Consider the following 23,357-nt stretch of genomic DNA (forward strand, 5'->3'; position numbering starts at 1 on the left):
TGTCTAGCCAGGGTGTGTTACAGTTGACTGTAGTGTCTAGCCAGGGTGTGTTACAGTTGACTGTTGTCTAGCCAGGGTGTGTTACAGTTGACTGTGGTGTCTAGCCAGGGTGTGTTACAACTGGTTTCTTCTGCACACATGATGATGTGTGATAAACAAGCTACTCCCACCAACCAAGATTTTAGATTCTTGAAGGAGTGATTGATCCTGGCACAGTAAGCTGTCTGATGAATTGGAAAAGAGAAGTCTTAGTTAGGGTTTCATTGCTGTGAAGGAACACCATGACCAAAGAAACTCTTTATAAGAGTTTGGCCCAGGATGACCTTGAACTCAGCAATCTTCCTGTCTTAGTCTCCTACAGAGGCCTTAGTAAATCCTGTTTGACTTTTACGTGACATAAATGAATGTGATTTTTATAATGGGAAACTGTGGGGGCTGGATAGATGGCTCAGTGGGTAAGAGCACCTGGTGGTTTTCCAGAGATCCCAGCACCCAGACAGTGGCTCACAGATATCCATAACTCTGGTTCCAGGGCATCTGATACGATGCATAGACATACACGCGGGGAAAACATACACATAAAATAATTCTCAAAAACTTTTCATGTGAAAATGTTTTTCCTTTCAGATGACTGTCAGATTAAAAAACGTTCATCTTCTCTAAATTCCAAGGTAATTACTGATTTCATAATTAACCAATGTTGATGAAATGCTCATGAAATGGTATTTGAAGTTATATGCCTTTTACTGTAAATCACAAAGCTGATTTAAATTCACCTGCATGAATATATACATGTGTATCTATACATATATGATTTGTGAGTACAGTGTTCTGTTTGTATGTCAACCAGAAAGGCCCAGCAGCTCGAGGAAGGCCAAAGTAGCACAATCTTGTGTTCTCTAAATCAAAGCTGGGCCAGGCAAGCAGGTAGCATAGAGCAGACAGATTCTCAGGATCCCTACAGGTGCCCCCTGCCTGCACCCCCAAACTCCCTCCCTGTGCCCCATCCCCCCTGCCTGCACCCCTTTCCAACTACTCTCAGTCCTTGAGGCTCATATCTCTACTTCAGAGCCAGGCAGCTTTCTTACTAAAAAGTCCCAAAGCAAGAGAAAAGGCCAACTCATTCCCCTCTGCAAAATTGCCCTGGAAGTCCAGCACAACACCCCGACTTTGTTCTTGAGGGGACACTGAGATAGGGACACACAGCCTGTTTCCTGGGTGCCTCCATGGCCTGTCTAAAAATCAAAAGTCGTGTTGCTGAGTAAGGAGGCAGGATGAAGATGGTGCAGGAGGATAGCCCACGGAGTGGTAGCCACAGTCAGGAGGTCCCTGCAGAGAGACACCCAGCGGTGCCCCTCAGTAATGCCCAATCGGCTGCTTAACGCAACGGAGTTGATGGTGGAAGTTGGCCATTGGAGTCCTTTTAGGTTATTTACTATGCTTAAAATACGTTTTATTCATGAGCGATACTTACTGAAGCTACAAAATACTATATAATACCCCCATGCAAATCTCATGACCAATAAACACATTCGTTTGTTGAAATACAATGTCTCATTTATAATGAAGTCTAAAAACATTGCTCACTCCAAGCCTGAGACAGGGGGACTCCCTCCACTGCACAGTGAGTTCATGCATAGAATGGGGGTTAGCCCAGGCTAAGGGAGACTTGGGGGAGTCCCAAGCCAGGGGTGTTGTTGCTTAGCGGTATGGTAAATAAATAAATAAATAAATAAATAAATAGCTGCAGGGGAGAGGTTTGAAAATGTTTGTGATAGTGTTTGAGGAGAGGTATGTGACTGACTTAGACATCACACCACATAAACGTGTATCAAAGCCTCTAATTTCCCCTTGGTATGTGATATTTTTTTCCTCTGTGTTAGTTAAAACAAATATAGTGCAAGTTCCATGAATCATAAATGAATAGAGAAAATTACAGGAGAAGCTATAAATGTGGCGAATACTGGCTTCCTCTTGAGCTGGAATTTCCTAAGCATGGAAGCGAAGATAACAAAGAGAGACAAAACAAATACATTTGGCTAAATTGCAATACAGATTTTCATATATGAAGACATAATGTGAACATGTTTCTCAGGGCAGACACGCACATTGTGACTCAGCAAGGAATGTGTACAGTGTAAGCTCGAGACAGATAAATGAAAACCCAGACAAGAAACTTCACTCTTGGTTAGCTAAATTATAAATCAGAGGTTGGGGGACATGGGATATGGATGGAAAGGTATTTCTGAAAGGCGATTTTTCCACGTAAGATCCTTGGGTGTCCGCCTGCGTGATGGCACGCGGCATGGCAGAGGATGTTAGGATTTCTCTAACTGCACATTTCTCTCTTGGGTAGCCATCTTCTCTTCGAAGAGTGACCATTGCCTCTTTACCCAGGAATCTTGGAAATGTGGGGCTGGTGAGTACCTGGGGAGGTTCTCGTCTCTGTGACAAAACTGTCATTCCTTCACTGAACACCTGTTTTATGATCTCTCAAACCTCGGAAGGTGTCAGACATGGAAAATAATGACAGATTCAGCCGGCGGTCGAGCAGCTGGTAAGTGTGACTTGTGCCCGCCCGCTGAAAGTTGGTCTCAAGCACATGAGCATTGATAATAACCTTTGATTCGCTCAGAGTCTGGGCAGCAGCACAGATGTGAAAATTGACCGTTGTGCTAGTTGTATCAGGGAATAAGAGTTACTTTGCTGTGCAAAGGAAAAAAAACAAACAAACAGACAAGACAGTGTGGTTTCTGCACTGACTTAGGCAGCGAGGAGGGAGAGCAGTGGTAACAGGTACAGATTGGTTTGACCTATGGCCCTTATCTTTGTATAGGAGAATCCTGGGGACAAAACAGGGTGAGCACCGTCCCTCGCTGCATCGCTTCATCAGCACCTATTCCTGGGCTGACGCTGAGGACGAGAGAAGTGACATGAAGTAGGTGACTCACGGGGTGTCTGTGACATGATGTGAGCTGAGGTGTGTAGAGTGGTGGCCACTTCAGCTTGGTGGAGACAAGGGCATCAACTGGCAAAGCCTCGGCTGTGAACCGCTTTATAAATGTCAGTTGGGGACAGAGTGGCTCCGCCAGCCCTCAGGATGGCAACCTTTCAAGTTAAATAATTCCTTGGGATTTCCCAGACCTAGGCATGCCTATCATCAGAGCCATCGAAGGGAAATCACCACCTCAGAGTGCTAACATGGGGAATGGATACAGAACACATTTTCATGTACAACATATAGCCCTTTGTGATGTGTGTACTCATCTGTCTTGCATAAGGGAGGGCCGTTTGGTTCTCTGCCCAGCAATGTTTGTCTTTTTGATGGATGGGGGCTGCTATGTATCCCTAGCTGGCCTCAAACTAATAGCAGTCTGTCCCGTCTCGGCCTCCTGGATGCTGTGATTACAGGTGTCACCACCATATCTAGCAAGTTTAGTAAGTTAAAATATGCTGCGTGCTTCCATAGTGAAAAGCAGAGCAGGGAAGATGGGTGGTGACGTTTCGCATCACGCTGCCTCCTCGCCCCACCTTGCTTTTCTGTTTTGACACCTGTTAAATCATCTCCCTCAGATCTCTTCTTCTGAGGTGACGTCAAACACATTCACGGAGCGCCTCCAGCATCCTTCCTCAGTCCCGAGCAGCAGGAAGAGACACCATAGGCATCTTGCACATCCCGGGATCCTGTGGCATGTGCTCCCCCTTAGATATAGTGGTGGATCTGTTGTGAGCCACACGGGGAGCGTGCCCAGTGCCTCCTTCAGAGACCGTTTGCTTAAAGCTCCTACCCAGGCTTCGTAGACAGAGACTGAGATCAGGAACTCACCAGAGTGTGCCTCAGGCCCCTCCTTAGACACCGTCCTCTTTGGCAACTGGGAGTGCTGAGCTAAGGATTTCCAAATTCATCTCCAACCAGGAGCCCTCAGTTACAGAAGTAAGCTTGCTTAGGTGGAGGGAGCCCTGCCTAGGTTATGATTTAAAATACACTCTGTGTAGCCTCCTTTGCTTTAACTAGCTTAGCATTCAGAGTATGTTCAGATGCCTTTAGTACATATAGCCTGTATTCCATGTTAGCACTGATCCAAAACACGATCAAAAAGAATCCAAAAGTGGAGGAGCCCGCCTGGGATCCCTGCTCTGAGGAATGGAGACAGGAGAGTCTCCCCAAGTGAGGCCAGCCAGGGCTGACCATGAGACTCTGTCTCAAAACAAAGAAAAATTTCCACTACAAATGCACTCAGCTGCTTGTAGAAGATATTGAAATATGATAATAAACTTCTATTAAGTATTCATCATTTCAAGAAATATGTTATCAACATACTTTTAAAAATGTGGTTACAGATGTGCACATACATCCATTTTATTAAGTATTCATACTTTTAAAAATGTGGTTACAGGTGTGCACATACATCCATTTTATTAAGTATTCATCATTTCAAGAAATGTGTTAACAACATACTTTTACAGATGTGTACATACATCCATGCTATTGGTTAGAGGAGGGTAAGACCGACTTCTGTAATTCTTCCTGAATCCCCCCTTGTGGGTCTCACCTGACCATTATACTACACAGAAGTTATTTTAAATTCCAGTAAGTTTTGTGAGCCAATATTTAGAATGCGATATTTCTGAACACTCTGAGTTATGAGTGAACCTCGGTGGTGTTTGGCACATGTGGCATCTTGTCATTAGCGTCAAAACTTACTTGCAGAGCCAGAGACGCCCCAGAACCAAATGGCGAAGAGGCAGTGGAGAGGACCAGGAAGCCCAGCCTTTCTGAGAGGAGAAGCAGTGCATTGGCCTGGGACAGGGGCACAATGTAAGCTGTGCTTACCGAGGGCGGGGTGGGGGGTGGGGGATGGAGGGCACTGGGCTAAGCTTACTGCTCAGACTGCTTTATAGAAGGACTCCACCTAACCTAACAGTTTTACACCAGGCAGGAACTTGACCTCTGTCCAGGCAGCCTTGGCTTGGAGCCAGGCCTTCCCAGTCTCTGGCTTCAGCAGCTGCTTTAAGGGCAGTGGAGGCTAGGGCCGAGGAAACCTTGGTTTTCTTTCGTTTGAACGGGAGCGCAGAGGGCTACAGACTAGCGGGAAGTACACTAACCCTGCTTTGCTTGACTGAAGGATGAGGTGGATGTATGTTAGGAGTTAGTGCCTACATTATGTTTTTAGGGTTGAGGCAGGCCTAGTTCTTTCCAATAGTTATCCAATAGTGTTGGGGAGCAGGCTGTGCCCCAAGCCAAGAGCTCCATCCTAACATGCAGCTAAGGCAGTGCTATTTGGCACTCAGAGACCAGTGTCCCCTGAACGAAGGAGTCTCTCCAGGCCCCACTCAGTGACCACCCTCTCCATTTGTGCCCTCCCCACAGCTGCAGCTCAGTGGCTTCCTGGGTCACTCACCTGCAGGCGTCCTTCAGAAGAGCCAACAGAGCACTCTGGCTCACGGGGCTCTTCATCATACTGATCGCAGCGCTGATGAGCTACCTCACAGGTCAGCTCTTCCAGACAGCCGTGGAGGCTGCGCCCACACAGGAGGGGGACTCCTGGCTGTCTCTAGAACACATCTTATGGCCATTTACCGGACTCGGGCATGATGGACCGCCGCCAGTGTGACTGACGTGCAGCTCAATGTACCCTTGGATTTTAACGTTTCCCTCTGAGATTTGGAAATTGGTAACTTTTTTAGTAACTATAGTGCAAAGCTAGGGTCCTCGGCAGCTGGGATCTTTTTATTCCCCAACAAAAGCACAGGGGACTACAAAAGGGAGGGGACCCCACCTAGGGTATTTTAATGAGCTTGCCGAGTGAGAGGCATCAGACTTTATTGAGATGTATCCAAATAAAGACCATTCAAATCTTTGTGCAGTGTGGCTGGAATGCCTGGTGCTCTTGGGTCACTTTAGCGGCTGACTGGAAAGATGCCTGATTCCTCTCAGTATAAGGGTCCACCACGCTGTAAGGGCTAAGAATAGCTAGGAATAGCTGAGGACGCGGATAGACAGCAGCATGTAGCACACTGAGTCGATGAACTGGCAGTTCGAATGCCTGACCCTTTCCATTGCCACCGGGGAGGCGAAGTCCTTCATCATGTGGTACAAGGTGGAGTGGAACTCGGTGCCCTCCCTGAGGGCCTCCGAGAACTTGTCGTTCTCTTCCTGCATCTTGAGCATCTGCGCTCTGTCACCACTGAACATGAGGAGCGACCAGGTATGGTGCTCTGTTTCTTCTGACAGTTGTTCCCTCACCTAGAAAGAGAACGTGAATTCTGGGACTGCCAAACACACACAAGGAAGGAAGAAGGAACTGCTGGGCACCCGAATCACCCAGCTTGCAGAAAAGTCTCTCATGAGGTAGACCAGGCTGGCTCAGCCTCCCCAGTGCTGGAAGGAAAGGAGCATGTTGGCAAACATAGCAAAAGGCACTCTGCATGCTGTGGTTCTGAACTGCTTTAAACCATGAAGCATCTAGCAAGCACTGGATGGTACCTGGGTGCCGATGCTGTGCCCAGGTACTGCTCTGGGAGATGAGGGAGCAGCGGGCACCCAACCCAGAGACACTGGTTGCATCAGTGAGACCCAGCTCTCAAGGAGGCTGTTCTCAAGTAGGGAGCAACAAGGAAAGAAATGTGCAGCTTAGCGGGGCGGAGCTCAGGGGCGGAGCTCAGGGGCGGAGCTCAGGGGCGGAGCTCAGGGGCGGAGCTCAGGGGTGGAGCACTTGGTACATAACATGTATGAGACCCTGGCTTCCCACACAGCTCAGAGAGAAACTCAGTCAACCTAGAGCTTGAAAACAGTGTCCTTCCTACTCAAGTTATGCCGAATGCCTGGCCTCCGTAGAGGACCATGAACCACACAGACACTCCCACACACATGGTTTTCCTGTTTGCTCTGGAGTCAACACAGACACAATGTCACGGCATTTGGCACTATAGTGGGTGAAGGTCTGAGAGGCTAGAACTCAGAACTTGAGAACTTGGTTTTGAATGCTCCTTTCACATCTTTGAGAGGTGGAGGGGCCACACCCTCCCTCCCTTCTCGGGTGTTTTCTGGGTTCTGGGTTTGCACACTTTACCCGAATCACAACCCTTGTGGAATTGCAGACCATGTTCCACTTGCTCCAGCCAAACGAGAAGGCAGAGCTCAGCAGGGCCATTTGCCGATAGGCCTTCAACTCCACCTGGGGTACCTGTCCACGGGAGGATATGTACAGTCAGTCTTACAATGTCCAGCAAGCATCATCTCCATCAGACCTCTCTGTAGTCTGTCCTTCACACAGAAGGGTTCATTTCAAGATTGAAATCAGATTCTGTGGCTCTACTCTCAAAATTAGGCATTGGTTTCCCTTTCTGCACACCCCCTAAGGTGAAGAGTGTCCACTAAGGCTGTTGTGAGCTGACCTCTGTGAGCTGACCCCTACCGTTGCATCCTTCCTAGCCTAGTGTAGGCAGAGCAGACCAGACAGAGCGCTGCTCTCCCAGGGTGTGGCTTCAGCTGTGCTTTCCACCTAGAGAGCCTCTTCCCCAATACCCCCTTGAGGCATACCCATCTCACTCTCCAGCTCTGATGGCCACACACCTTGCAGTCCAAGGCTCTACGCAGCACCCTGCTGAGGACTGTGTGTGGTCCTACTTTTCAGGACCATTTCAATTATGTTCCTTTCTCTGGTAGAAGGTTGCTCCCAGGGCAGGGGCAGGAACAGAGCAGTAAGCACAGTTAACTCTCACTGAGTCACTCAAACCTTTTCGACCTATGCATTTATGTCCAGACCCTCAGGACATGATTGACAGGTGGTATGCAATTACTGACAGGCAAAAAGGCCCCAGAAAGTGCAGCGGTGTTCTTGGGTACAGAGCTCTTCCGCCTACAAATCTGAGCACTTGAGTTTCCATTTATCACCACGGGGCTTTACCAGATGCCTGCACTCTGGCTGGGGCCAGGCTGGCTGCTAGAGCCATCTGCAAGCCCTGTTCTCTAGGAGCCCCAAATTCACACAGGAACTCATGAACCAAGTCCCTGGAGCAGCACAGAACAGCACACAGCCATGGGGACATGTTTGTGTGGGCTGGTGGACCCTGCATGAAAACGAAGACAATGCATGGCAGTGATGGTGTGGACAGCAGACCCCCTCACCACACTGTTGATCTTAGCTGAGAGAAACCTGGGTTCCTGGTGTTTTCCCTGACACAGTTGAACTGCAGCAGCGTCCTCGGTTCCCACTACATTAAATTTAGAGAGATACATTCTTGCCTTATTGTTGATGACCACATAAAAATGAGAGTATACAGCAGGGAAGATGTTCAGTCCGGCCTCTTTCAAAGCCAGGATGAAGGGTATAGGAGCCATCCATTTTCCTTTTAGATGAAACTCGCGTCCCTTGCCCCTCAGTTTCACTGAAGTCAACATGCAGAGGTTTTCCTGAGTTTCAAGAAGAGAAAGGAAACCATCATTGCAGCTCTAGTGTTCTTTAGACCACCTCTGAAACCCTAGGCTACTCCACACTAAATAATGCCTCTGGTCTGTCTTGGGACTCATCCGGAAGCTGTGCCACAGGACCCCAGCACTGCCCAGGAAGCTCATGAACTTTCTAGGTTCCCTCTGGGCACTTGAGGGATTAAAAGTGGTGTCTCAGATCTTTCTATCTTATAAGATGTGAACGCACTCTGCTCGTTCTGAATTAAAACAGCCATTGAGGCAACCATGATTGTCCTTCTAAGAAGTATTCTTAACGCATGCTCTAACTGCCCAGTTTTGAAGGGACACAGGGTTGGTATTTATGCACCCTCTCTCTGAACAGTTACTGGCCATTTAACCTAGTATATCTAAGAGATCTCAGGATCTATTAGGTGCAAAAATGGAGTCAAATTTTTTTCATACCAAATGCTCAAAATCTAACACATATCTTACAGTTGCAGCAGACGTCATTTTGGACTAGCTGCATCTTATTTAAGAGCTTAATCATCGCACGCAGGAGGTGAGCTGTAAAACCTGAACTGCAGACACACACTCTACCGGCTACTTTGGGCATTGCATGCAGTTGGTACACATACATGCAGGCAAAAACACAGCATAACAATAAACAAACACTCAGTAGGCGTCAGCCCTGCAGCGTGCCTCCTGGACACAGGGACAGGGTGTTTGGAAGCCTAACCAGGTAATACCCAGTACACTCGAAAGTAAATGTCTCCTAACAGACTGAGGGAAGGCTGCACTGTTTTAGGAGCCTTTGTGACAGTGACAGTCCTGGGATGTCAGCCAATAGCCACCGAGGCTTTCTCTATTTATTTAGTTTGCTGGTTTGATTGCTTGTTTGCTGGCCAGGATCTCACAGAGCTCTGCCTGCCTCTGCCTCTGCCCCGAGTGCTGGGCTTGAAGATGTCGTCCACTATGCCTGTCCTGTGTGTTTGAATCCTGATGGTCTTTCTGCTGTATTCCGATGGAGTTCCTGCCTGTTCTAAAACAGCTGAGCTCTGCACATCACAAAAGTCACCAATGATTCCAAGTACCTTCAGGGTCACACCCTCATCACCAGTCAGCTTTAAAACATCTCCAAGCTGCCAAAGAAAGCCCCTGAGGCTGATATGCAGTGACCCTTCAGCCCTCCCACAGGAACCTGCTTCTCCGGGGCTTCCAAGGCACTGGTCTCACTCAGCAAGATGGGCTTTAGAGGCCAGGGTGCGGATGGTGGATCAAACACTCTGAGTTTCACCCTGGGCAATCATCTGAGATGACTGGCCCATCCCCGGTGACCCAGTGACCCCGGAAACAAGTTGGAGCCTCGCTTTTACACACTGTTGGTTGTTTACTTGATGAACCTCACTTAGAAACCACAGCTCCAGAGACATCTTACATGCCTGCCTGAGGACACACTGCCTAACTATGGGTGGGCCACGGCGCCCCTCACCTTGATGTATATCTGGAGCTCCATGAAAACCGTCTTCACTATTAGAAGGACTTTGTTCGTGCCACAGGGACTCATCTCCCAGGACTGGTAAGGCATGTTCACATGAGCATCCTGAATCAAGGTCACAGGGCCCAAAGTATCCATACTGAAGGTTAGGAGCCTCTCTTCTCGGTTGTAATAGACACTGCTGATGCCGTCTGACCGCCAGAGTTTACCTGCGCAACACAAGACGGGGACATTAGTTTCATATTTTTTCCTATGAAAGTGAATAAGAACATCTAAGTATATATAATGTGCACAAATTGGTTTTCTGTATTAAGACGCGTGAGGAAAAGCTCCCCGCCCCTGGGAGAGCCCTGTCTCCAGGGTTCAAACTCCACATATTCTTCCTGGCACCGGAGGGGACACTGGGCTGGCTGTTTCTGTCCCTTGCTATTTCAGGCACCTGTCTTCAGCTCCTCTCTCCTGACTTCCCAAGCTCTTCCCCACACACGCCTGAGCCCTAGCATCTGCCATCTTCCTAGGTAATTCTCCCCTGTCTCTGTACAGAGGCTCTTTAACTATTTTTTAAGGGGATGGTGGTTGAGACAGGGTTTCTTTTCTCTATGTAGCCCTGGGTGTCGTGGAACTCACTCTGTACTGGAACTCACACAGCTTGGCCTGCCTCTGCCTCCCGAGCGCTGGGATTAAAGGTGTGCATCACCATGCCTGGCTAAAGGGCTATTTTTTTTGTTTAAGATTATACTTTCACGGATCATTTCTAAGTTTGTTACTTATTGTTATGTGTTTTTGCCTGCATCTACTTGTGTCTACCAAACTGCATGCAATGCCCAAAGTCGGCAGCAGAGGGAACCAGCCCCCATGGGATTAGAGTTACAGGGGGCTGTGAAAGGCTATGTGGCTGCCCAGAACAGCCAGGTTCTCTGCAAGAGCAGCCCTCCAGCCCTCCAGCCCTCCAGCCCTCCAGCCCTCCAGCCCTCCAGCCCTCCAGCCCTACAGCCCTACAGCCCTCCAGCCCTACAGCCCTACAGCCCTACAGCCCTACAGCCCTACAGCTGTGTCACTGCTGTTCTAAAGCAGCTGTAAAGCATCTCTGAGCACAGTCTTGCTCTTGGGATGTGGATGCAGCTGGGCTGCCATGGCCCTCATCCAGTGAGGTGACTTTTAAATTCCCTCCCAATGAGACCCCTATGTACAGCCCCTTCAGAGTTCATTTCCAGTCCCATCTCTGGGGCCCTGCCTGTCACCCTTCTCACAGGAGTTCACTCGTGCGTGCAGTAGGCAGCACGCTTCGCCCCTTACAAATCAGTAATGCAGATCCACTTTAGATGTGGGGGAAGAAAAAAGAAGTCACTGAGTCACTGACGTCCCGTCATCTCGGCACTTGGAAGGCAGAGGCCAGAGGGTGTTGAGTTTGAGGTCAGCCCGGGCTATGTGCTTAGCTCAAGGCCAGGCTGGGCCGCAACAAACTAAAATGTGGGAAAATGATTCAAATAAACATTGTATCCAACAGGATGAATGCAATATGTAAACAGATGCCCAGCATTGGCCCTGAGCAAACAGGACACAAAAGCACTCTTCAGGACACTAGACAAATGAGGGAAGCATCAACAGGGGGTGTGATGTGGGTAGAACCTGTCAAATGGTACAGCAGTGGTGAGAAATGGGAGTCTCTCAAGGTGAGACTCACTTGCTACTTGGGAGCAGTAGGGATCAGATGACAACCACAGGTGTTGGTCCCCAGATGCCACCTTACTTGAGCCAGAATCCTTCCACCTCAGCTGTGCAGGCCAGGCAGGCTGCCAGTGAGATTTTGGAGTTCTCTGGTCCCCATCTCCACCTCACTGCAGGAGCACACGGATGCATGCTGCATGCCTGGCTTCCCCCACTGGGCTCTAGAGAAGCAGACCTGGTCTCTAAGCCAGTGGAGCCAGTGCCCTACCCACGATGCTCCTCTCTGGTCTAGTGTGGTCAATGTAGCCAAGAAAAACAGTTAGATGTATTACTCTTAAAGTGACTCTTCTGGGCAGGCATGATCCAGTTGAGTAGAAAAGTGCTTGCTGAGAAGCCTGAAAACCTGAGATTGGATCTCTGAAATCTCATGGGGTGGAAGGAGAGAGCTGAGCCCTGTAAGCCATGACCTGACCTCCAGGAGTGCAGTAGCAGGTACAGCCCCTGCCACCAAAACAAATCAACTAGTATAAATTGAACAAGTTCTGGGCAGAGTTTCAGTGGGCAGAACACCTCCCCAGAATTCCGGGCTCTATCCCAGCCTTTGAGGGGTAGACACAGGGAGATCAGAATTTGGAGCCATCCTTGACTAAACCTTGAGTTTGAGGCTCAAAATCATGAAAGAGAGAGGGAAAGAAAGAAGGAAGGGATGGGGGGAAGGAATGAGGGAGGAAGAGATGAAGGAAGGAGAGATGAGGGACAGAGGGACAGAGGGATGAGGGATGGAGGGATGAGGGAGGGAGAGATGAAGGGAGGAGGGAAGGATGAGGGAGGGAAGAATAAAGAAGGGAGGGATGAATTAGGGAGAGGTGAGGGAGGGATGAGGGAGGGAGGGAGAGATGAAGGATGGAGGGAAGGATAAGGAGGGAGGGATGAGGAAGAGAGGGATGAGGGAGAGAGGGATGAGGGATGGAGGGATGAGGAAGGAAAGATGAAGGATGGAGGGAAGGATGAGGAAGGGAGAGATCAGGGACAAAGGAATAAGGGAGGGAGGGATGAGGGCAGAGGGATGAGGGAGAGATGAGGGGGGAGGGACGAGGGAGGGAGGGATGAGGGGAGGACTACCTACTGCAGTCGTTTGCACTACCCTTCTTGCTGAATGAGTATCAGAGCTGCTGTGGTACAGCTGTACCTTCATTGTCCCACCTGATGACCCTAGGGCGCTCAAAGAAGACGACGCTCTTGTGGATCTCCAGTGTGACCTCTATGGGTGGGAAGGTGACGTCTGGGTCAGGTTCCTCTGTGGTTTCTGGAGGATATATAAACTTCTGCAGTCCTTCCTGGAGTATCTTTTAAGTGACCAGAGTAAGGAAAGTCAGGGGGGGGGTGGCAATGGCCAGACGCACTTGTCACTAAGCCTGTCACTAACAAGCTTCGCTTGTTGCCACCACAGAACGAGTAGGGAATATCACAGCAAATCTCACAGATGAGCGTTTTTAGGACTTAACCATAACCTCAGACCTTCCTGCGGGTCAGGCTCCCGCATGTGTTCTTCAGCGTCTACATCCCAAGCCCCGTGACAAGTCTGTGCTCAGCAGAACTGATAACCAAGGCACCAGAGAGATCGGGAGACCTGCCAAAGACTACAAGACTTGAAGTTCACACTAACCCTCAAGCGCCTCCCAAGGGGTCCAACGTCACTGGGTCTCACATTTCAGTGAAGGACACCCAGCCATAGAAAAAAACCTGCGGATGCCTCTGGAGCGGCACTGGAAGGACTGGGTGAAGGTCTCAAGCGGACAGCAGATTCCCGAGGTAAGGCAGGGCTCCGAACCATTGTAATCGATAGAAAGAAGGCACCAAGGGAAGATGAAAAGCTTACAAAATCCAGAAGAATATTCGCTTGGAATAGATTGAAAATGCTCCACGCTTAAGTGAGCCCACGCTGTCCTCTTAGGAGCCTCAGCCGGATGTGCAGGAGGATTCAGTGGATTCGAGGGGCAAAATTCAAGAATGGATTGTTGGGTGAATTCGTGAAAACTCAGCTTCTTTCCCAGGTATTAAAAATGGGGGGAAATGCTCTTATTTTTAAAGTTTTATTTCTCAGATACAAAATGTTTTCACTTGGGGCTATTTGTAGCTATGATGCAGAGGCTCATAGGCAGGATCAGCTTGTACACACACAATAAAAACAAAATCAAGTTACTAACCATTAAAATAAGTGAGGTAGGACAGTGTGTGCTATGATCTCAGCACTCAGGAGGCTGAGGCAGGAGGATTATCCCTGCCCCGATGCTCTGCTAAGTACACCTGGACTAGTGTACCAGTGGTATGCCCACTCACTTCCCTTCAGAGGTTTTAGGGATGAAGAAGGGGCCTTGGGTTCTCAGTCAACGTGGCCTACCAATGTGAAAATGGTTACCACCCGGCCATTTTATATATATATATATATATATATATATATATATATATATATACATATATATATATATATTTTTTTTTCCAAGCTCTGATGGAGACTGGCCGTATCAAGGGCTGACTGACATGCTGGAGCATTAGGACTGTAGGTTTACAAGTAAGTTAATGGGTAAGAAGTTCTCCTAGGATAGGATTAACATGCATTAGAGGCTGAGGCCATGGGAAATGAAGTAAAAGCGAGGCAATTTCACCTGTAATGGGTCCCAAAGAGTCTCCTACCTCCACTAGCACCCAGCCCTTCACTGGCTTGCACTGAGGGGGCAGCTCCAGAACATCCAGGTGGTACACGCCGCCCAGGGGCGAGAAATGGCACAAGTCCACCTTGTAGGATTCCGAGGCTTCTGGCAATTCCACAATATTCTCTACCAGGCGCAGCTGTGCTAAAAGGAACCACAGCGCAGGCTCAGAAAAGATCATAACATTGTTGCGGTCAAGAAGGATACAAAACAAAATCCCAGTACTGCTAAAGCTTTTTGTCTTTAGCTGCTAGACTTTGTACAAGGTTCTCAAGGTGTCTCACTAGCCAGTCTTGAAGTGGGAGCACAGGGTGTGTGTGTGTGTGTGTGTGTGTGTGTGTGTGTGTGTGTGTGTGTGTGTGTATGTGTGTGTGTGTGTGTGTGTGTGTGTGTGTGTGTTAGGGGTAGGAATAGCTCTGCTAAAACAAACTCTAGCATTGTAGGAGGCTACACACAATAAGCATGCATTACTAATAAACTATATTCCATAAAAGACAAAAAGTTTGATTAATTACTAAGTCCTTAAAACTGGACATTATCAGACCAAAAAAAAAAAAATCAAAAGATAAGTGGGAAGGTCATGGTGGAAAAGTAGATTTAGGGGCCATGTAAAATATGAAAGTTGGTTATTTCAACAAAATTACACCCAGCTCAGGGAAGTGATGGACTGAGAATTTTGTGGGAATTATACAATCTAGTGACAAATGCACAGACAGAAGTGGCACCTACAGTCACCATGGCAAGGAACATTCTCACCTCCACCACCAAGACGAAGTCAGCCACTCAAAAACATCACCCTGAGCAGTGGTCCGACTTTATTCGCGATACGCAGGGTGGCGGGTGTGCTGTACACGGCTAGTCCCAGTTCTCAGGGGGTACAGGCGCGAGGCTCATTACAAGCTTGAGACCTGCTTGGTCCACAGAGTGCTGGGCTGTATAATGTGACCTTGCCTCTCCCCATGAAAGCTGACTAATAATATATCCTGTCCAAGTTTCTTCAACCATAAAATCCACACTGGATTTGCACTGTGTTACAGAGTTTGGGAGGGGAATGAGAGGGTAGGTGCAGAGCGGGCAGCAGGCAGGCAGTGAGACACAGGGATTGGGAGTGGTGTTTACTGTCAGACTGCTCCCATGCAAGAGGTACAGCAGGGCTCTCTGAATGCAACCTCTGGAGATAGGATACTGAAAGTTAACAGAAACAAGCAATAGATACATAGATAGATAGATAGATGATAGATGGACAGACAGATAAGAATTAAATCAAGTTAGGCAACTACTGGTCTCTTGTTGGTGCATGTTTAATAAACTAAACTCTTTAATTTCTAAATGTATTTAATTTATAATTCATTGGCCTAAAAAGAAGCCAGAAATACTACTGTGTCTAAATTTAGAGGGTGAAGACATCTCTGACTTGGGGCTCACCATGTAGGGAGTTGGGGTGTTCGTGACAGAAGTTCCCTAGCCTACTTTATTATCCTAGATCTAGAAACAGAAACCCTTGCCTGGTATAAGCTATAGGAAGGCTCCAAGGACGGGGGAGGGGATGTAGCCTGAAGAGTGGTGCGCTTGCTTAGAATGCAAAGGGCCTTGAGTTTGATCCTTGCACCACATAAAACCTGGCACATGCTTGTGACCTGCACTTGGGGAGGTGGAGCCGGGCAGATCAGAAGTTCAAGATCAACTTCAGCCACATAGAGTTTGAGTCTAGCCTGGGCTACTTGAAACAGTGCCTCAGAATATACAAACAATTGAATAAAAGGGTACAAAGGTTTAAGTATGGCAAATATGCTTAGAATACACAGAACAGGTCACTGAGAAGGAAGAGCAGTGATAGTTGAGAGGACAGACATCATCAGACAGACACCAGACCTGTGAGATCGTGTCCACCTTGGCAGGCTGCGTCCACTGACACCTGCCAGGATGAGACAGTAAAGGGTTCAGGCGTGTGTTCGTCCAGGTGTGTGCTCTCATGAGTGTTCATGGCAACAGTGAGTACAGAGAAGAAATCAGTTATGATCTCACTAGCAACAGAGATTTAAATATTGTTCCCTGGGCTAGAGAGATGGTTCAGCGGTTAAGAGCACTGACTGCTCTTCCAGAGATCCCGAGTTCAAATCCCAGCACCCACATGGTGGCTCACAACCATCTGTAATGGGCATCCAATGCCCTTTTCTGGTGTGTCTGAAGACAGTGACAGTGTGCCCATATACATGAAATAAATAAATATTATTCCCTTGTTTGGGTTGAATTATGAAGCTACTTTAATTGATGAGGCAGGTTACCAATGCATTCTGGGATCAGTGCTGAACGTCATTTGTCTGGAACATATTTTTTCTCTAAGTACATAACTTAATATTGAGTAGAAAAATATGATTATTGATTATTGACAGGGTTTTTTTTTTTGTCTGAGAGGGACTGTGAAGGATTTCTGCTTCAAACATATTCTACTCTACAATGGCCTTGCTTTACTTTTCTGTGAAGGAAGCCTCCATTACACACCGAGGGTGGGGACAGAATACCTGCTAAGACTGCTTCACTCAGCAGCTTCATCTCCAGTTCAAGTTGGGTGGTTTGGGAATCCTCCCCTTCAGAGTCGGAAGTCTGCAATAGACGAATGGCTGGCAGTGAGCATCAGCATCCTCAGAAATTATTCTCTAAGTGCAACAGGAGGATATTGGTCCGTAAAATAGCCTAGAGACCAGGGTGAGGCTCTGTTTCAAAAAGCCAAAACAAAAGGACAACAAAACCAGCAGCAGGAACAGCAGCAGCAGCAGGAATGGCTTTTTTTTTTTAGCACTTAGCCTAAATGCTGTCACTTCAGGGACAGTCTCTGGCCTGTTTATTTGATTTGTGCGTATTTTGTCTCTTGATCACCATATGCAACCTTTTCAGTACACATGCCGGTGTATATCCAGAATATAGTAGGCTGTCATCCCTCTACAAGGCTGCTCATTAGAGACAAGTCAGTAGACTGGGAGGTGGCCCAGCTGGCAAAGTGCCTGCCTAGCATGCAGGAGGACGGGGTTCAAGCCCCCAGCCCTGCATAAGACAGGGGGATGGTTTGTGTCTATGATCCCAGCACTCTGGTGGAGGCAGGAGGATCAAAAGTCCAAGGCCATTCTCAGGTACACAGCCGTTTGAGGCCAGCCTGGGTTACATAAGATGCTGCGTCAAACCCCCTGAATCCAGACAAACAACAACAAAGCAAACAAACAAAGCCCCCAAGATCATTCAATGGTAGAACTCTGAGGCCACATGGAGTCTTAGGTTCACTCTCTAGGACCAAACAGACACAACCAAAGAAAGGCAACATCAGGCTGAGTTTCCTATAGCAGATTTCACCTGAGAGTTAGACAGCGTGTGTGTGTGTGTGTGTGTGTGTGTGTGTAGTATGTGCATGTTTGCGCATGTATGCCTCTGTGTGAATGTCATGTGTGTATACACATTCAGGCATGCACATGTGTGCATGCATGCTCTTGAGTGTACATGTGGAATTTTCTTTTACTCTTATGCATGCTTGTTCAGTTTTTCTTTTGGAAGGACTGGGGATTTGACCCAGGGCCAGTTCAGTCCCTTAATGAGACACTTCGAAACTTAACTTTCAATTCAAAGACCCATGTCCATGTATCTGCTTGTTCCTCAGGGTAGTAAAATATTTTTGAAACTACTATTTTAAATGTTCTACTTTGAATAATTTCTCATAATTATGCTCTACTCAAATTAGCCCTTTCTAAATATGTTGTGCTATAAACAACTTAGAATGTTTATGGTATTTTAAAATATATTAAACATTTAAATATTTTTATTGTTAAATATTTTTTTAAATATTTACAATATTTTTAAAAGCCATTCAAATTAATTAAGAGGCGGTATTAAGAGCCCTCTAGTGGCCAACTTCTTAATAAGCTCATGAAAAAAGAAACCTACATGGTCATTTAATGTCAGAGAATTTTCAATTTACATTACTCTTCACTCTCAACTTGACTAGATCCCACCCTGAACATGGACTTGCGATTCTGTGAGATGATGTCACAACCTAAACAGAAAGAGAAGAGAGAGCTGAACACGGACGTTCACAGTCTCTGCTGTCTGGCTGCAGAAGCCCCGTGTATCGCTACCTCGCGCTCCGGCTGCTCCCGTGATACACTGCATCCCGTCATGCCATGAACCTAAACAATCCCTTCTTTCCCGAAGTTGTCTCTGTCTGCGATTTGCCACATCAGTGAAAAATGAAAGTAACATAGAAAACGCAGTACTGAGGCACAGCGATGTCACTGCGAGCAACCTGGCCACGTGATCATAGCTGTCATCACGAGCATCGTGGCCACGTGATCGTAGCTTTGTCACCGCGAACAACCTGGCCGCATGATCATAGCTGTCACCGAGCAACCTAGCCGCGTGATCACAGCTTTGTCACCATGAGCACCCTGGGCGCGTGACCATAGCTTTGGAACTGATTTGGGGCGAATACGGAAACAGCCTAGAGCTATAGGCCACTGGAGCCCTAGAATTCTGTAAGCAGAGCTCAGTGGCTGTCCGGATGGAAGTTTGGTAGAAGACAATAATGAGAAATCAGTGGAGTGTATGGCTTTTCAGACAGGGTACAGCATGAGGCTTCAGAGTGGAGGAGGAGGAGGAGGAGGAGGAGGAGGAGGAGGAGGAGTCATCGTCCTGGGAACTAGGCTAGAAGCTGATGATGTCATATCCTGGCATAGGATTTCCTAAAAGTCTGAATGAGGCTGGATCCAAAAGTACTGAACTGCATTGGCATTTTAAGACAGAAACAGCCAGGCTGGTTGTGTTCACTGCTCACACTGCTTAGATTCATAGTGAGGGGGTAGAGGGCTTTAGGTAATGTTGGCGAGGAAAGGGGTGAGTCTAAAGGTACAGGTGAGGAGGGTGGCAGCCCCTCTATGCTAAAACTCTCAGAGCCATTAACGGAAAATTGGGACAAGTGGGGGTGAGGGTGGGGTGCAACAGAGAGCAAGACCCCACCCATCAAAGGCTCTAACTCCGATCCTGCCTGGGCACTTCTGCCTCTGTGGAAATCCTACACACATACTCCTTACCATGTCAAGTGCTGTCGGGCTGGAGGTATGACAGCAACAGCACGCATGCCTAAGGTGTTGAGAGGGGGCCTCCTGGAAATGGCCCCTCTCTCATCTTCCCACATTCTCAGTGTAAAGTGTTTCCCGTCCCAACTCCCAGCCCGCCTTCACAAGCTCTGGGAAAGCGTATAAGGCTCCTGGCAACTGCCTGCTTCGGGGTTCTGATTATCTATCTGGGTATGCCACAGGATGCTCTGTCAATCGTCACACCAACTGGAATCTGCCCAGGGCAGCATTCAACGATAATAGAAAGCAGATAGGCATAGTTAGCCACATTCTCTAAGGCCATTAAGACTAAGTCAGGATTAATCTTGGTCCTTCCAAGTTCAGATTGTAAGTCAAACGCCTGCTGGGACAGGTGTGAGACCCTAACACACACAGGTCCTGCCGCTGTTGTTATGAATTCACAGGCTTAAGATTTTAATGTAAAATATGTCCAGGATCCGGGGATTGCTCGGAGCAGGCAAGAGCGCGTGCTGTCCTTCCAGAGGACCTGAGTTGTTTCTCAGAGCCTGAATGAAGCAGCTCAAACTCCTGTGCCTTCAGCCCCAGGGGCTGTTATGCCCTCCCTGGCCTCCCCTGACACTGCACTCATGGACACAACCCCACCAACTAAAACCAACACTGTTTTATGAAAACTGTTTCCTAAGTGACCTACATTAACAGAATGGCAAACTGCAACTCCATGAGGCCACCCTGACTGATCCCTAGATACAAGATGGAATGCTTTAGTTTGCAAATTCAACCGATGGTTCAAATTACAGTTTCTAATTCTAAGTTCTGTCATTTTGCAGTCTTTAAGTTAATGCAATTCTTATGTAAGACACTGGTAGATTTACATCAAATATTAACTATGATCAAGCCACTTGATGCAGAGTGGAGAATCGTCCAACACCCTGACAGGCCAGGAACGCTGCAGAGTCTCTTGTCAGTCAAGTCAGTGATGACGGTTCACTTGCTCTGTTCTGACTGCGACTCCTGTGATGCTCGACGTAAACCCCATTTCCTTTATTGTATTTTAAATTCTTATTTACATTGAGATGACGCTGGTTCAGGGACCACTTCCCCTGGCCTCCTACTCACCCACACACTGCCTCCTCCAGGATGGCTTTCAGGAGCCAGTCTTCTCTTTCCACCATAAACGCCCTGGGGACACATTTAGGTCTGCAGACACCTTTGTCCACTGAGCTGTTCAGGGTCTAATTCACATTTTTATTTCAAATTCACACGGGGTCTATTCCTTAACTCTTTCCACACTTAAAGAAAGTGAACCAATAAAAGCCATGCACCGCTTTGTCTTATGCGCTCCTGCGGAGGCTTTGGGGTTCCCTGAAATCCCCTAGGCTGGGGCAACAAAAGCAGCTTCAAGCTGAGAAAGGACTATCCAAGTCCAAAGCTGTTCTAACATAAAACGCACCCTGAAAATCCTGATGGTTAGAAAATCAGCAGAAGCCACCACAGGCAGGGGCCTGGTTATTTTCAGTGGTGCGTGCACAGGGGCTCGGGTCAGAGGTGGAGTTTGAGTGTCCTGATTCATCGCTCCCTAGGCCCTGTAGACAGGGTTAAGGTATCCAAGTACCTGTGCCTGGTGGTACACACCTTTAACCCAGCGCTTGGGAGGCAGAGCTGTGAGTTTTAGGCTAGCCTGGTCTACAGAGTGAGCTCCCAGTCAGTGAGGGATATACATAGTGAGACCAAGTCTTAGAAAGCCAGTACTGGAGAAACAGCAAAATAATAATAATAATAATAATAATAATAATAATAATAATAATAATAATAATAAATTAATTAAATTAAATTTAAAAATAAAAAAGAACCCCTCCAGTTTGCACAAGCATTTGCTGCAAGTTTGCATTTAAGGGCAAGCTGCCTAGAAGGACATGAGCATCAAGCAGCCATACCCCAGCATCAAGCAGTCATACCCCGGCATCAAGGCTTTGCAGCAACCAATGGACCATGAGACTGCTGAGCCTGAGGCTGAAGCCGCTGCTTCTACAAGCACTACTGAACAGAGGGGAGAGAGACACACTAACAGCCAGGGCACAGACAAGGAAGAGGCTTCTAAATGGTTTCTACTTGCTCAGGAAAAATCTTGAGAATACCTCCAGGGACCTGCCAATGCTTACTGCACAGGGTGGACCAGGAGCTGTTGAGAATATGTCAACCTGGGTAAAGCGAGTCAGGCCAGTCACCGGCCCTTGAAGGGCTGAGGCAAGAGGACTGCTGTAAGTTTGAGGCCAGCTTGGGCTACCTATCCTGGAATGTAGACAGATGACAGACAGACAGACAGACTGACTGACAGAGTATCCTACCCTTTGTAAGACAGTGTTCTCTATAGCTTCATATTTGTTCTCCTCTTGGACCAAGTTGAGCTCTCTTTCCTGTTCAGCCTTGGGCTGCTCATCTTCGTTGGTAACTTTTTCTTCAGTAAAGAGCTTTTCTTCAGTCATGGCCTTTTCTATACTTTCCTTGCCGTTGACTTGCTCTGCTCCCTCGGTGTTCTGTTTTTGCTCAGTGACGGCAATGGGGAACAAGGGTGTGATGTGGTCATAGCGTGTGTGTAGAAGCCGAAGAGCAACATTGCTTGTGGCCAGGATCCTTGGGATTTCAAATCCAATTTGTGTCTCTGAGAACCTCACACTCCGGTGCCTGCCAGAAATCAATAGATGGAAGCCAAGAGGGTGAGCAAGAGGGGCAGCCGAGTCCTCACGCTGGGTCTGAACAGGGTGTTGTTTTTAATGCCCCTCCTTTGGTGTTCGGAGGCATTGGGAGCCAGTGTTTCTCAGGACACTCTTGGCTTCCGACCCACACCTGTCCCCAGCAGAAGCTTCTGTCTCTCCCGAGGGGCCTCTCAGTGCTCCTCCCAGGGGCCTCATCTTTCTGTCTCTACATCTGACTGGTTACAGTTTCAACTGCTGCTCACTTTACCAGGGGTCAGCAGCAGCTTTGGTTTTTTTCTGGCATAATGAAGGGGGAAGAGGCCTCCCTGAATGAACTCTAAGAGGGTCCGAATGACCCTTCCATGTGTGTGACTATGTTTCACGATCAGAAGAATCTGTCACTGAAACTACTGACTTATTCCTGGGGACTCTCCAAATATCCTCTCAGTGTCTGCCATGCTTTGATTTATCATCTAAGTGTAGCCAGCCGGCCACTGAATAACTCCTTGCAATCCTCTCCTGTCTTTATTAGAGTAAAGCCAAACCTGCCTGTCCCTACTGTGGGAGAGCATGCCAGCTTCCTCTCCTGTATAGAGGGATTTCCTTTATGATTCTGTGTGCGGCATTGTCAGCAGCAAAGAAGTTGACACACTGCCTTGAAGTCAATAGAAACCACACTTTGTAGAAAGTACAACTTGGTAAATATTTTGTTCCCTCCTTTTATGGCATATTAAAAATGAAGCTCAGAGCCAGGAGTGATGTCACAGGCCTGGAACCCCAGCACTGGGGAAGCTAAAGCAGGAGGATACAGCAGTTCAAGGCCAGCTGTGGCACAGGTAAGGGTTGGAGGAGGCTTCCTAGGATTCTTTCCTAAGGTTTGTTTTTTTATGCACAGTGGTTTTCCTACATGCGCACCACTTGTGTGAGCAGCAAGCAAAGGCACGCATTTACTGGAGCATGCACGCCTGCTCTAGACACTAGGATTCAGTGCTTTCTACAGGAACTGATGTTCAAACTGCAAGCCAAGCTACTAAATGCGCCAGCCTTGGCATCTATGGAGTGGGGAAGAGGTACCTTGGATTCTTCTTGAGGTTTGCCCACACGTACAGGGTGACATTCTCATCTCTGATGATTTTCTCCATGTTCCCAGTGTCCAGGTCTGCTAAGTTACTAGCTTGCTGTAGGAGAAAACACAACAGAACCTGACAGAGTCTCACAGCTTTGGGAAGGTACACAATCACTGGTATACTGGATTCTTTGTGTTATTAAAAGAATAATCTGGGTAAATGGTGCATGATC

At 47.7% G+C, this 23,357-nt stretch overlaps 2 protein-coding genes across 9 annotated transcripts in view; one reads left to right on the forward strand and one right to left on the reverse strand.

The window, feature by feature from the left end:
* The window catches only part of Lrmp (lymphoid restricted membrane protein), a 60,648-nt gene extending 54,787 nt beyond the window's left edge, over positions 1 to 5,861 (forward strand). For all 6 annotated transcript variants that reach the window (XM_029478153.1, XM_021164353.1, XM_029478154.1 and 3 more), the window contains 6 exons: positions 628 to 671; positions 2,357 to 2,419; positions 2,508 to 2,557; positions 2,837 to 2,938; positions 4,712 to 4,819; positions 5,372 to 5,861. In XM_029478153.1, the coding sequence (XP_029334013.1) occupies positions 628 to 671; positions 2,357 to 2,419; positions 2,508 to 2,557; positions 2,837 to 2,938; positions 4,712 to 4,819; positions 5,372 to 5,615 (611 nt within the window). In that variant the 3' untranslated portion in view covers positions 5,616 to 5,861. The remainder of the gene's footprint in view (positions 1 to 627; positions 672 to 2,356; positions 2,420 to 2,507; positions 2,558 to 2,836; positions 2,939 to 4,711; positions 4,820 to 5,371) is intronic.
* Casc1 (cancer susceptibility 1) overlaps positions 5,793 to 23,357 on the reverse strand; it is a 38,529-nt gene continuing 20,964 nt past the window's right edge. For 2 of the 3 annotated variants that reach the window (XM_021164352.2, XM_021164350.2), the window contains 9 exons: positions 23,133 to 23,236; positions 21,711 to 22,047; positions 16,810 to 16,891; positions 14,271 to 14,431; positions 12,766 to 12,922; positions 9,903 to 10,117; positions 8,249 to 8,416; positions 7,074 to 7,187; positions 5,793 to 6,247 (listed from right to left, as the gene is read on the reverse strand). In XM_021164352.2, the coding sequence (XP_021020011.1) occupies positions 5,975 to 6,247; positions 7,074 to 7,187; positions 8,249 to 8,416; positions 9,903 to 10,117; positions 12,766 to 12,922; positions 14,271 to 14,431; positions 16,810 to 16,891; positions 21,711 to 22,047; positions 23,133 to 23,236 (1,611 nt within the window). In that variant the 3' untranslated portion in view covers positions 5,793 to 5,974. The remainder of the gene's footprint in view (positions 6,248 to 7,073; positions 7,188 to 8,248; positions 8,417 to 9,902; positions 10,118 to 12,765; positions 12,923 to 14,270; positions 14,432 to 16,809; positions 16,892 to 21,710; positions 22,048 to 23,132; positions 23,237 to 23,357) is intronic. The other variant, XM_021164351.2, reaches the window with a different exon arrangement.

Source organism: Mus caroli, chromosome 6 (genome assembly GCF_900094665.2).
Source record: "Mus caroli chromosome 6, CAROLI_EIJ_v1.1, whole genome shotgun sequence".
In the NCBI taxonomy this organism is placed as follows: domain Eukaryota; kingdom Metazoa; phylum Chordata; class Mammalia; order Rodentia; family Muridae; genus Mus; species Mus caroli.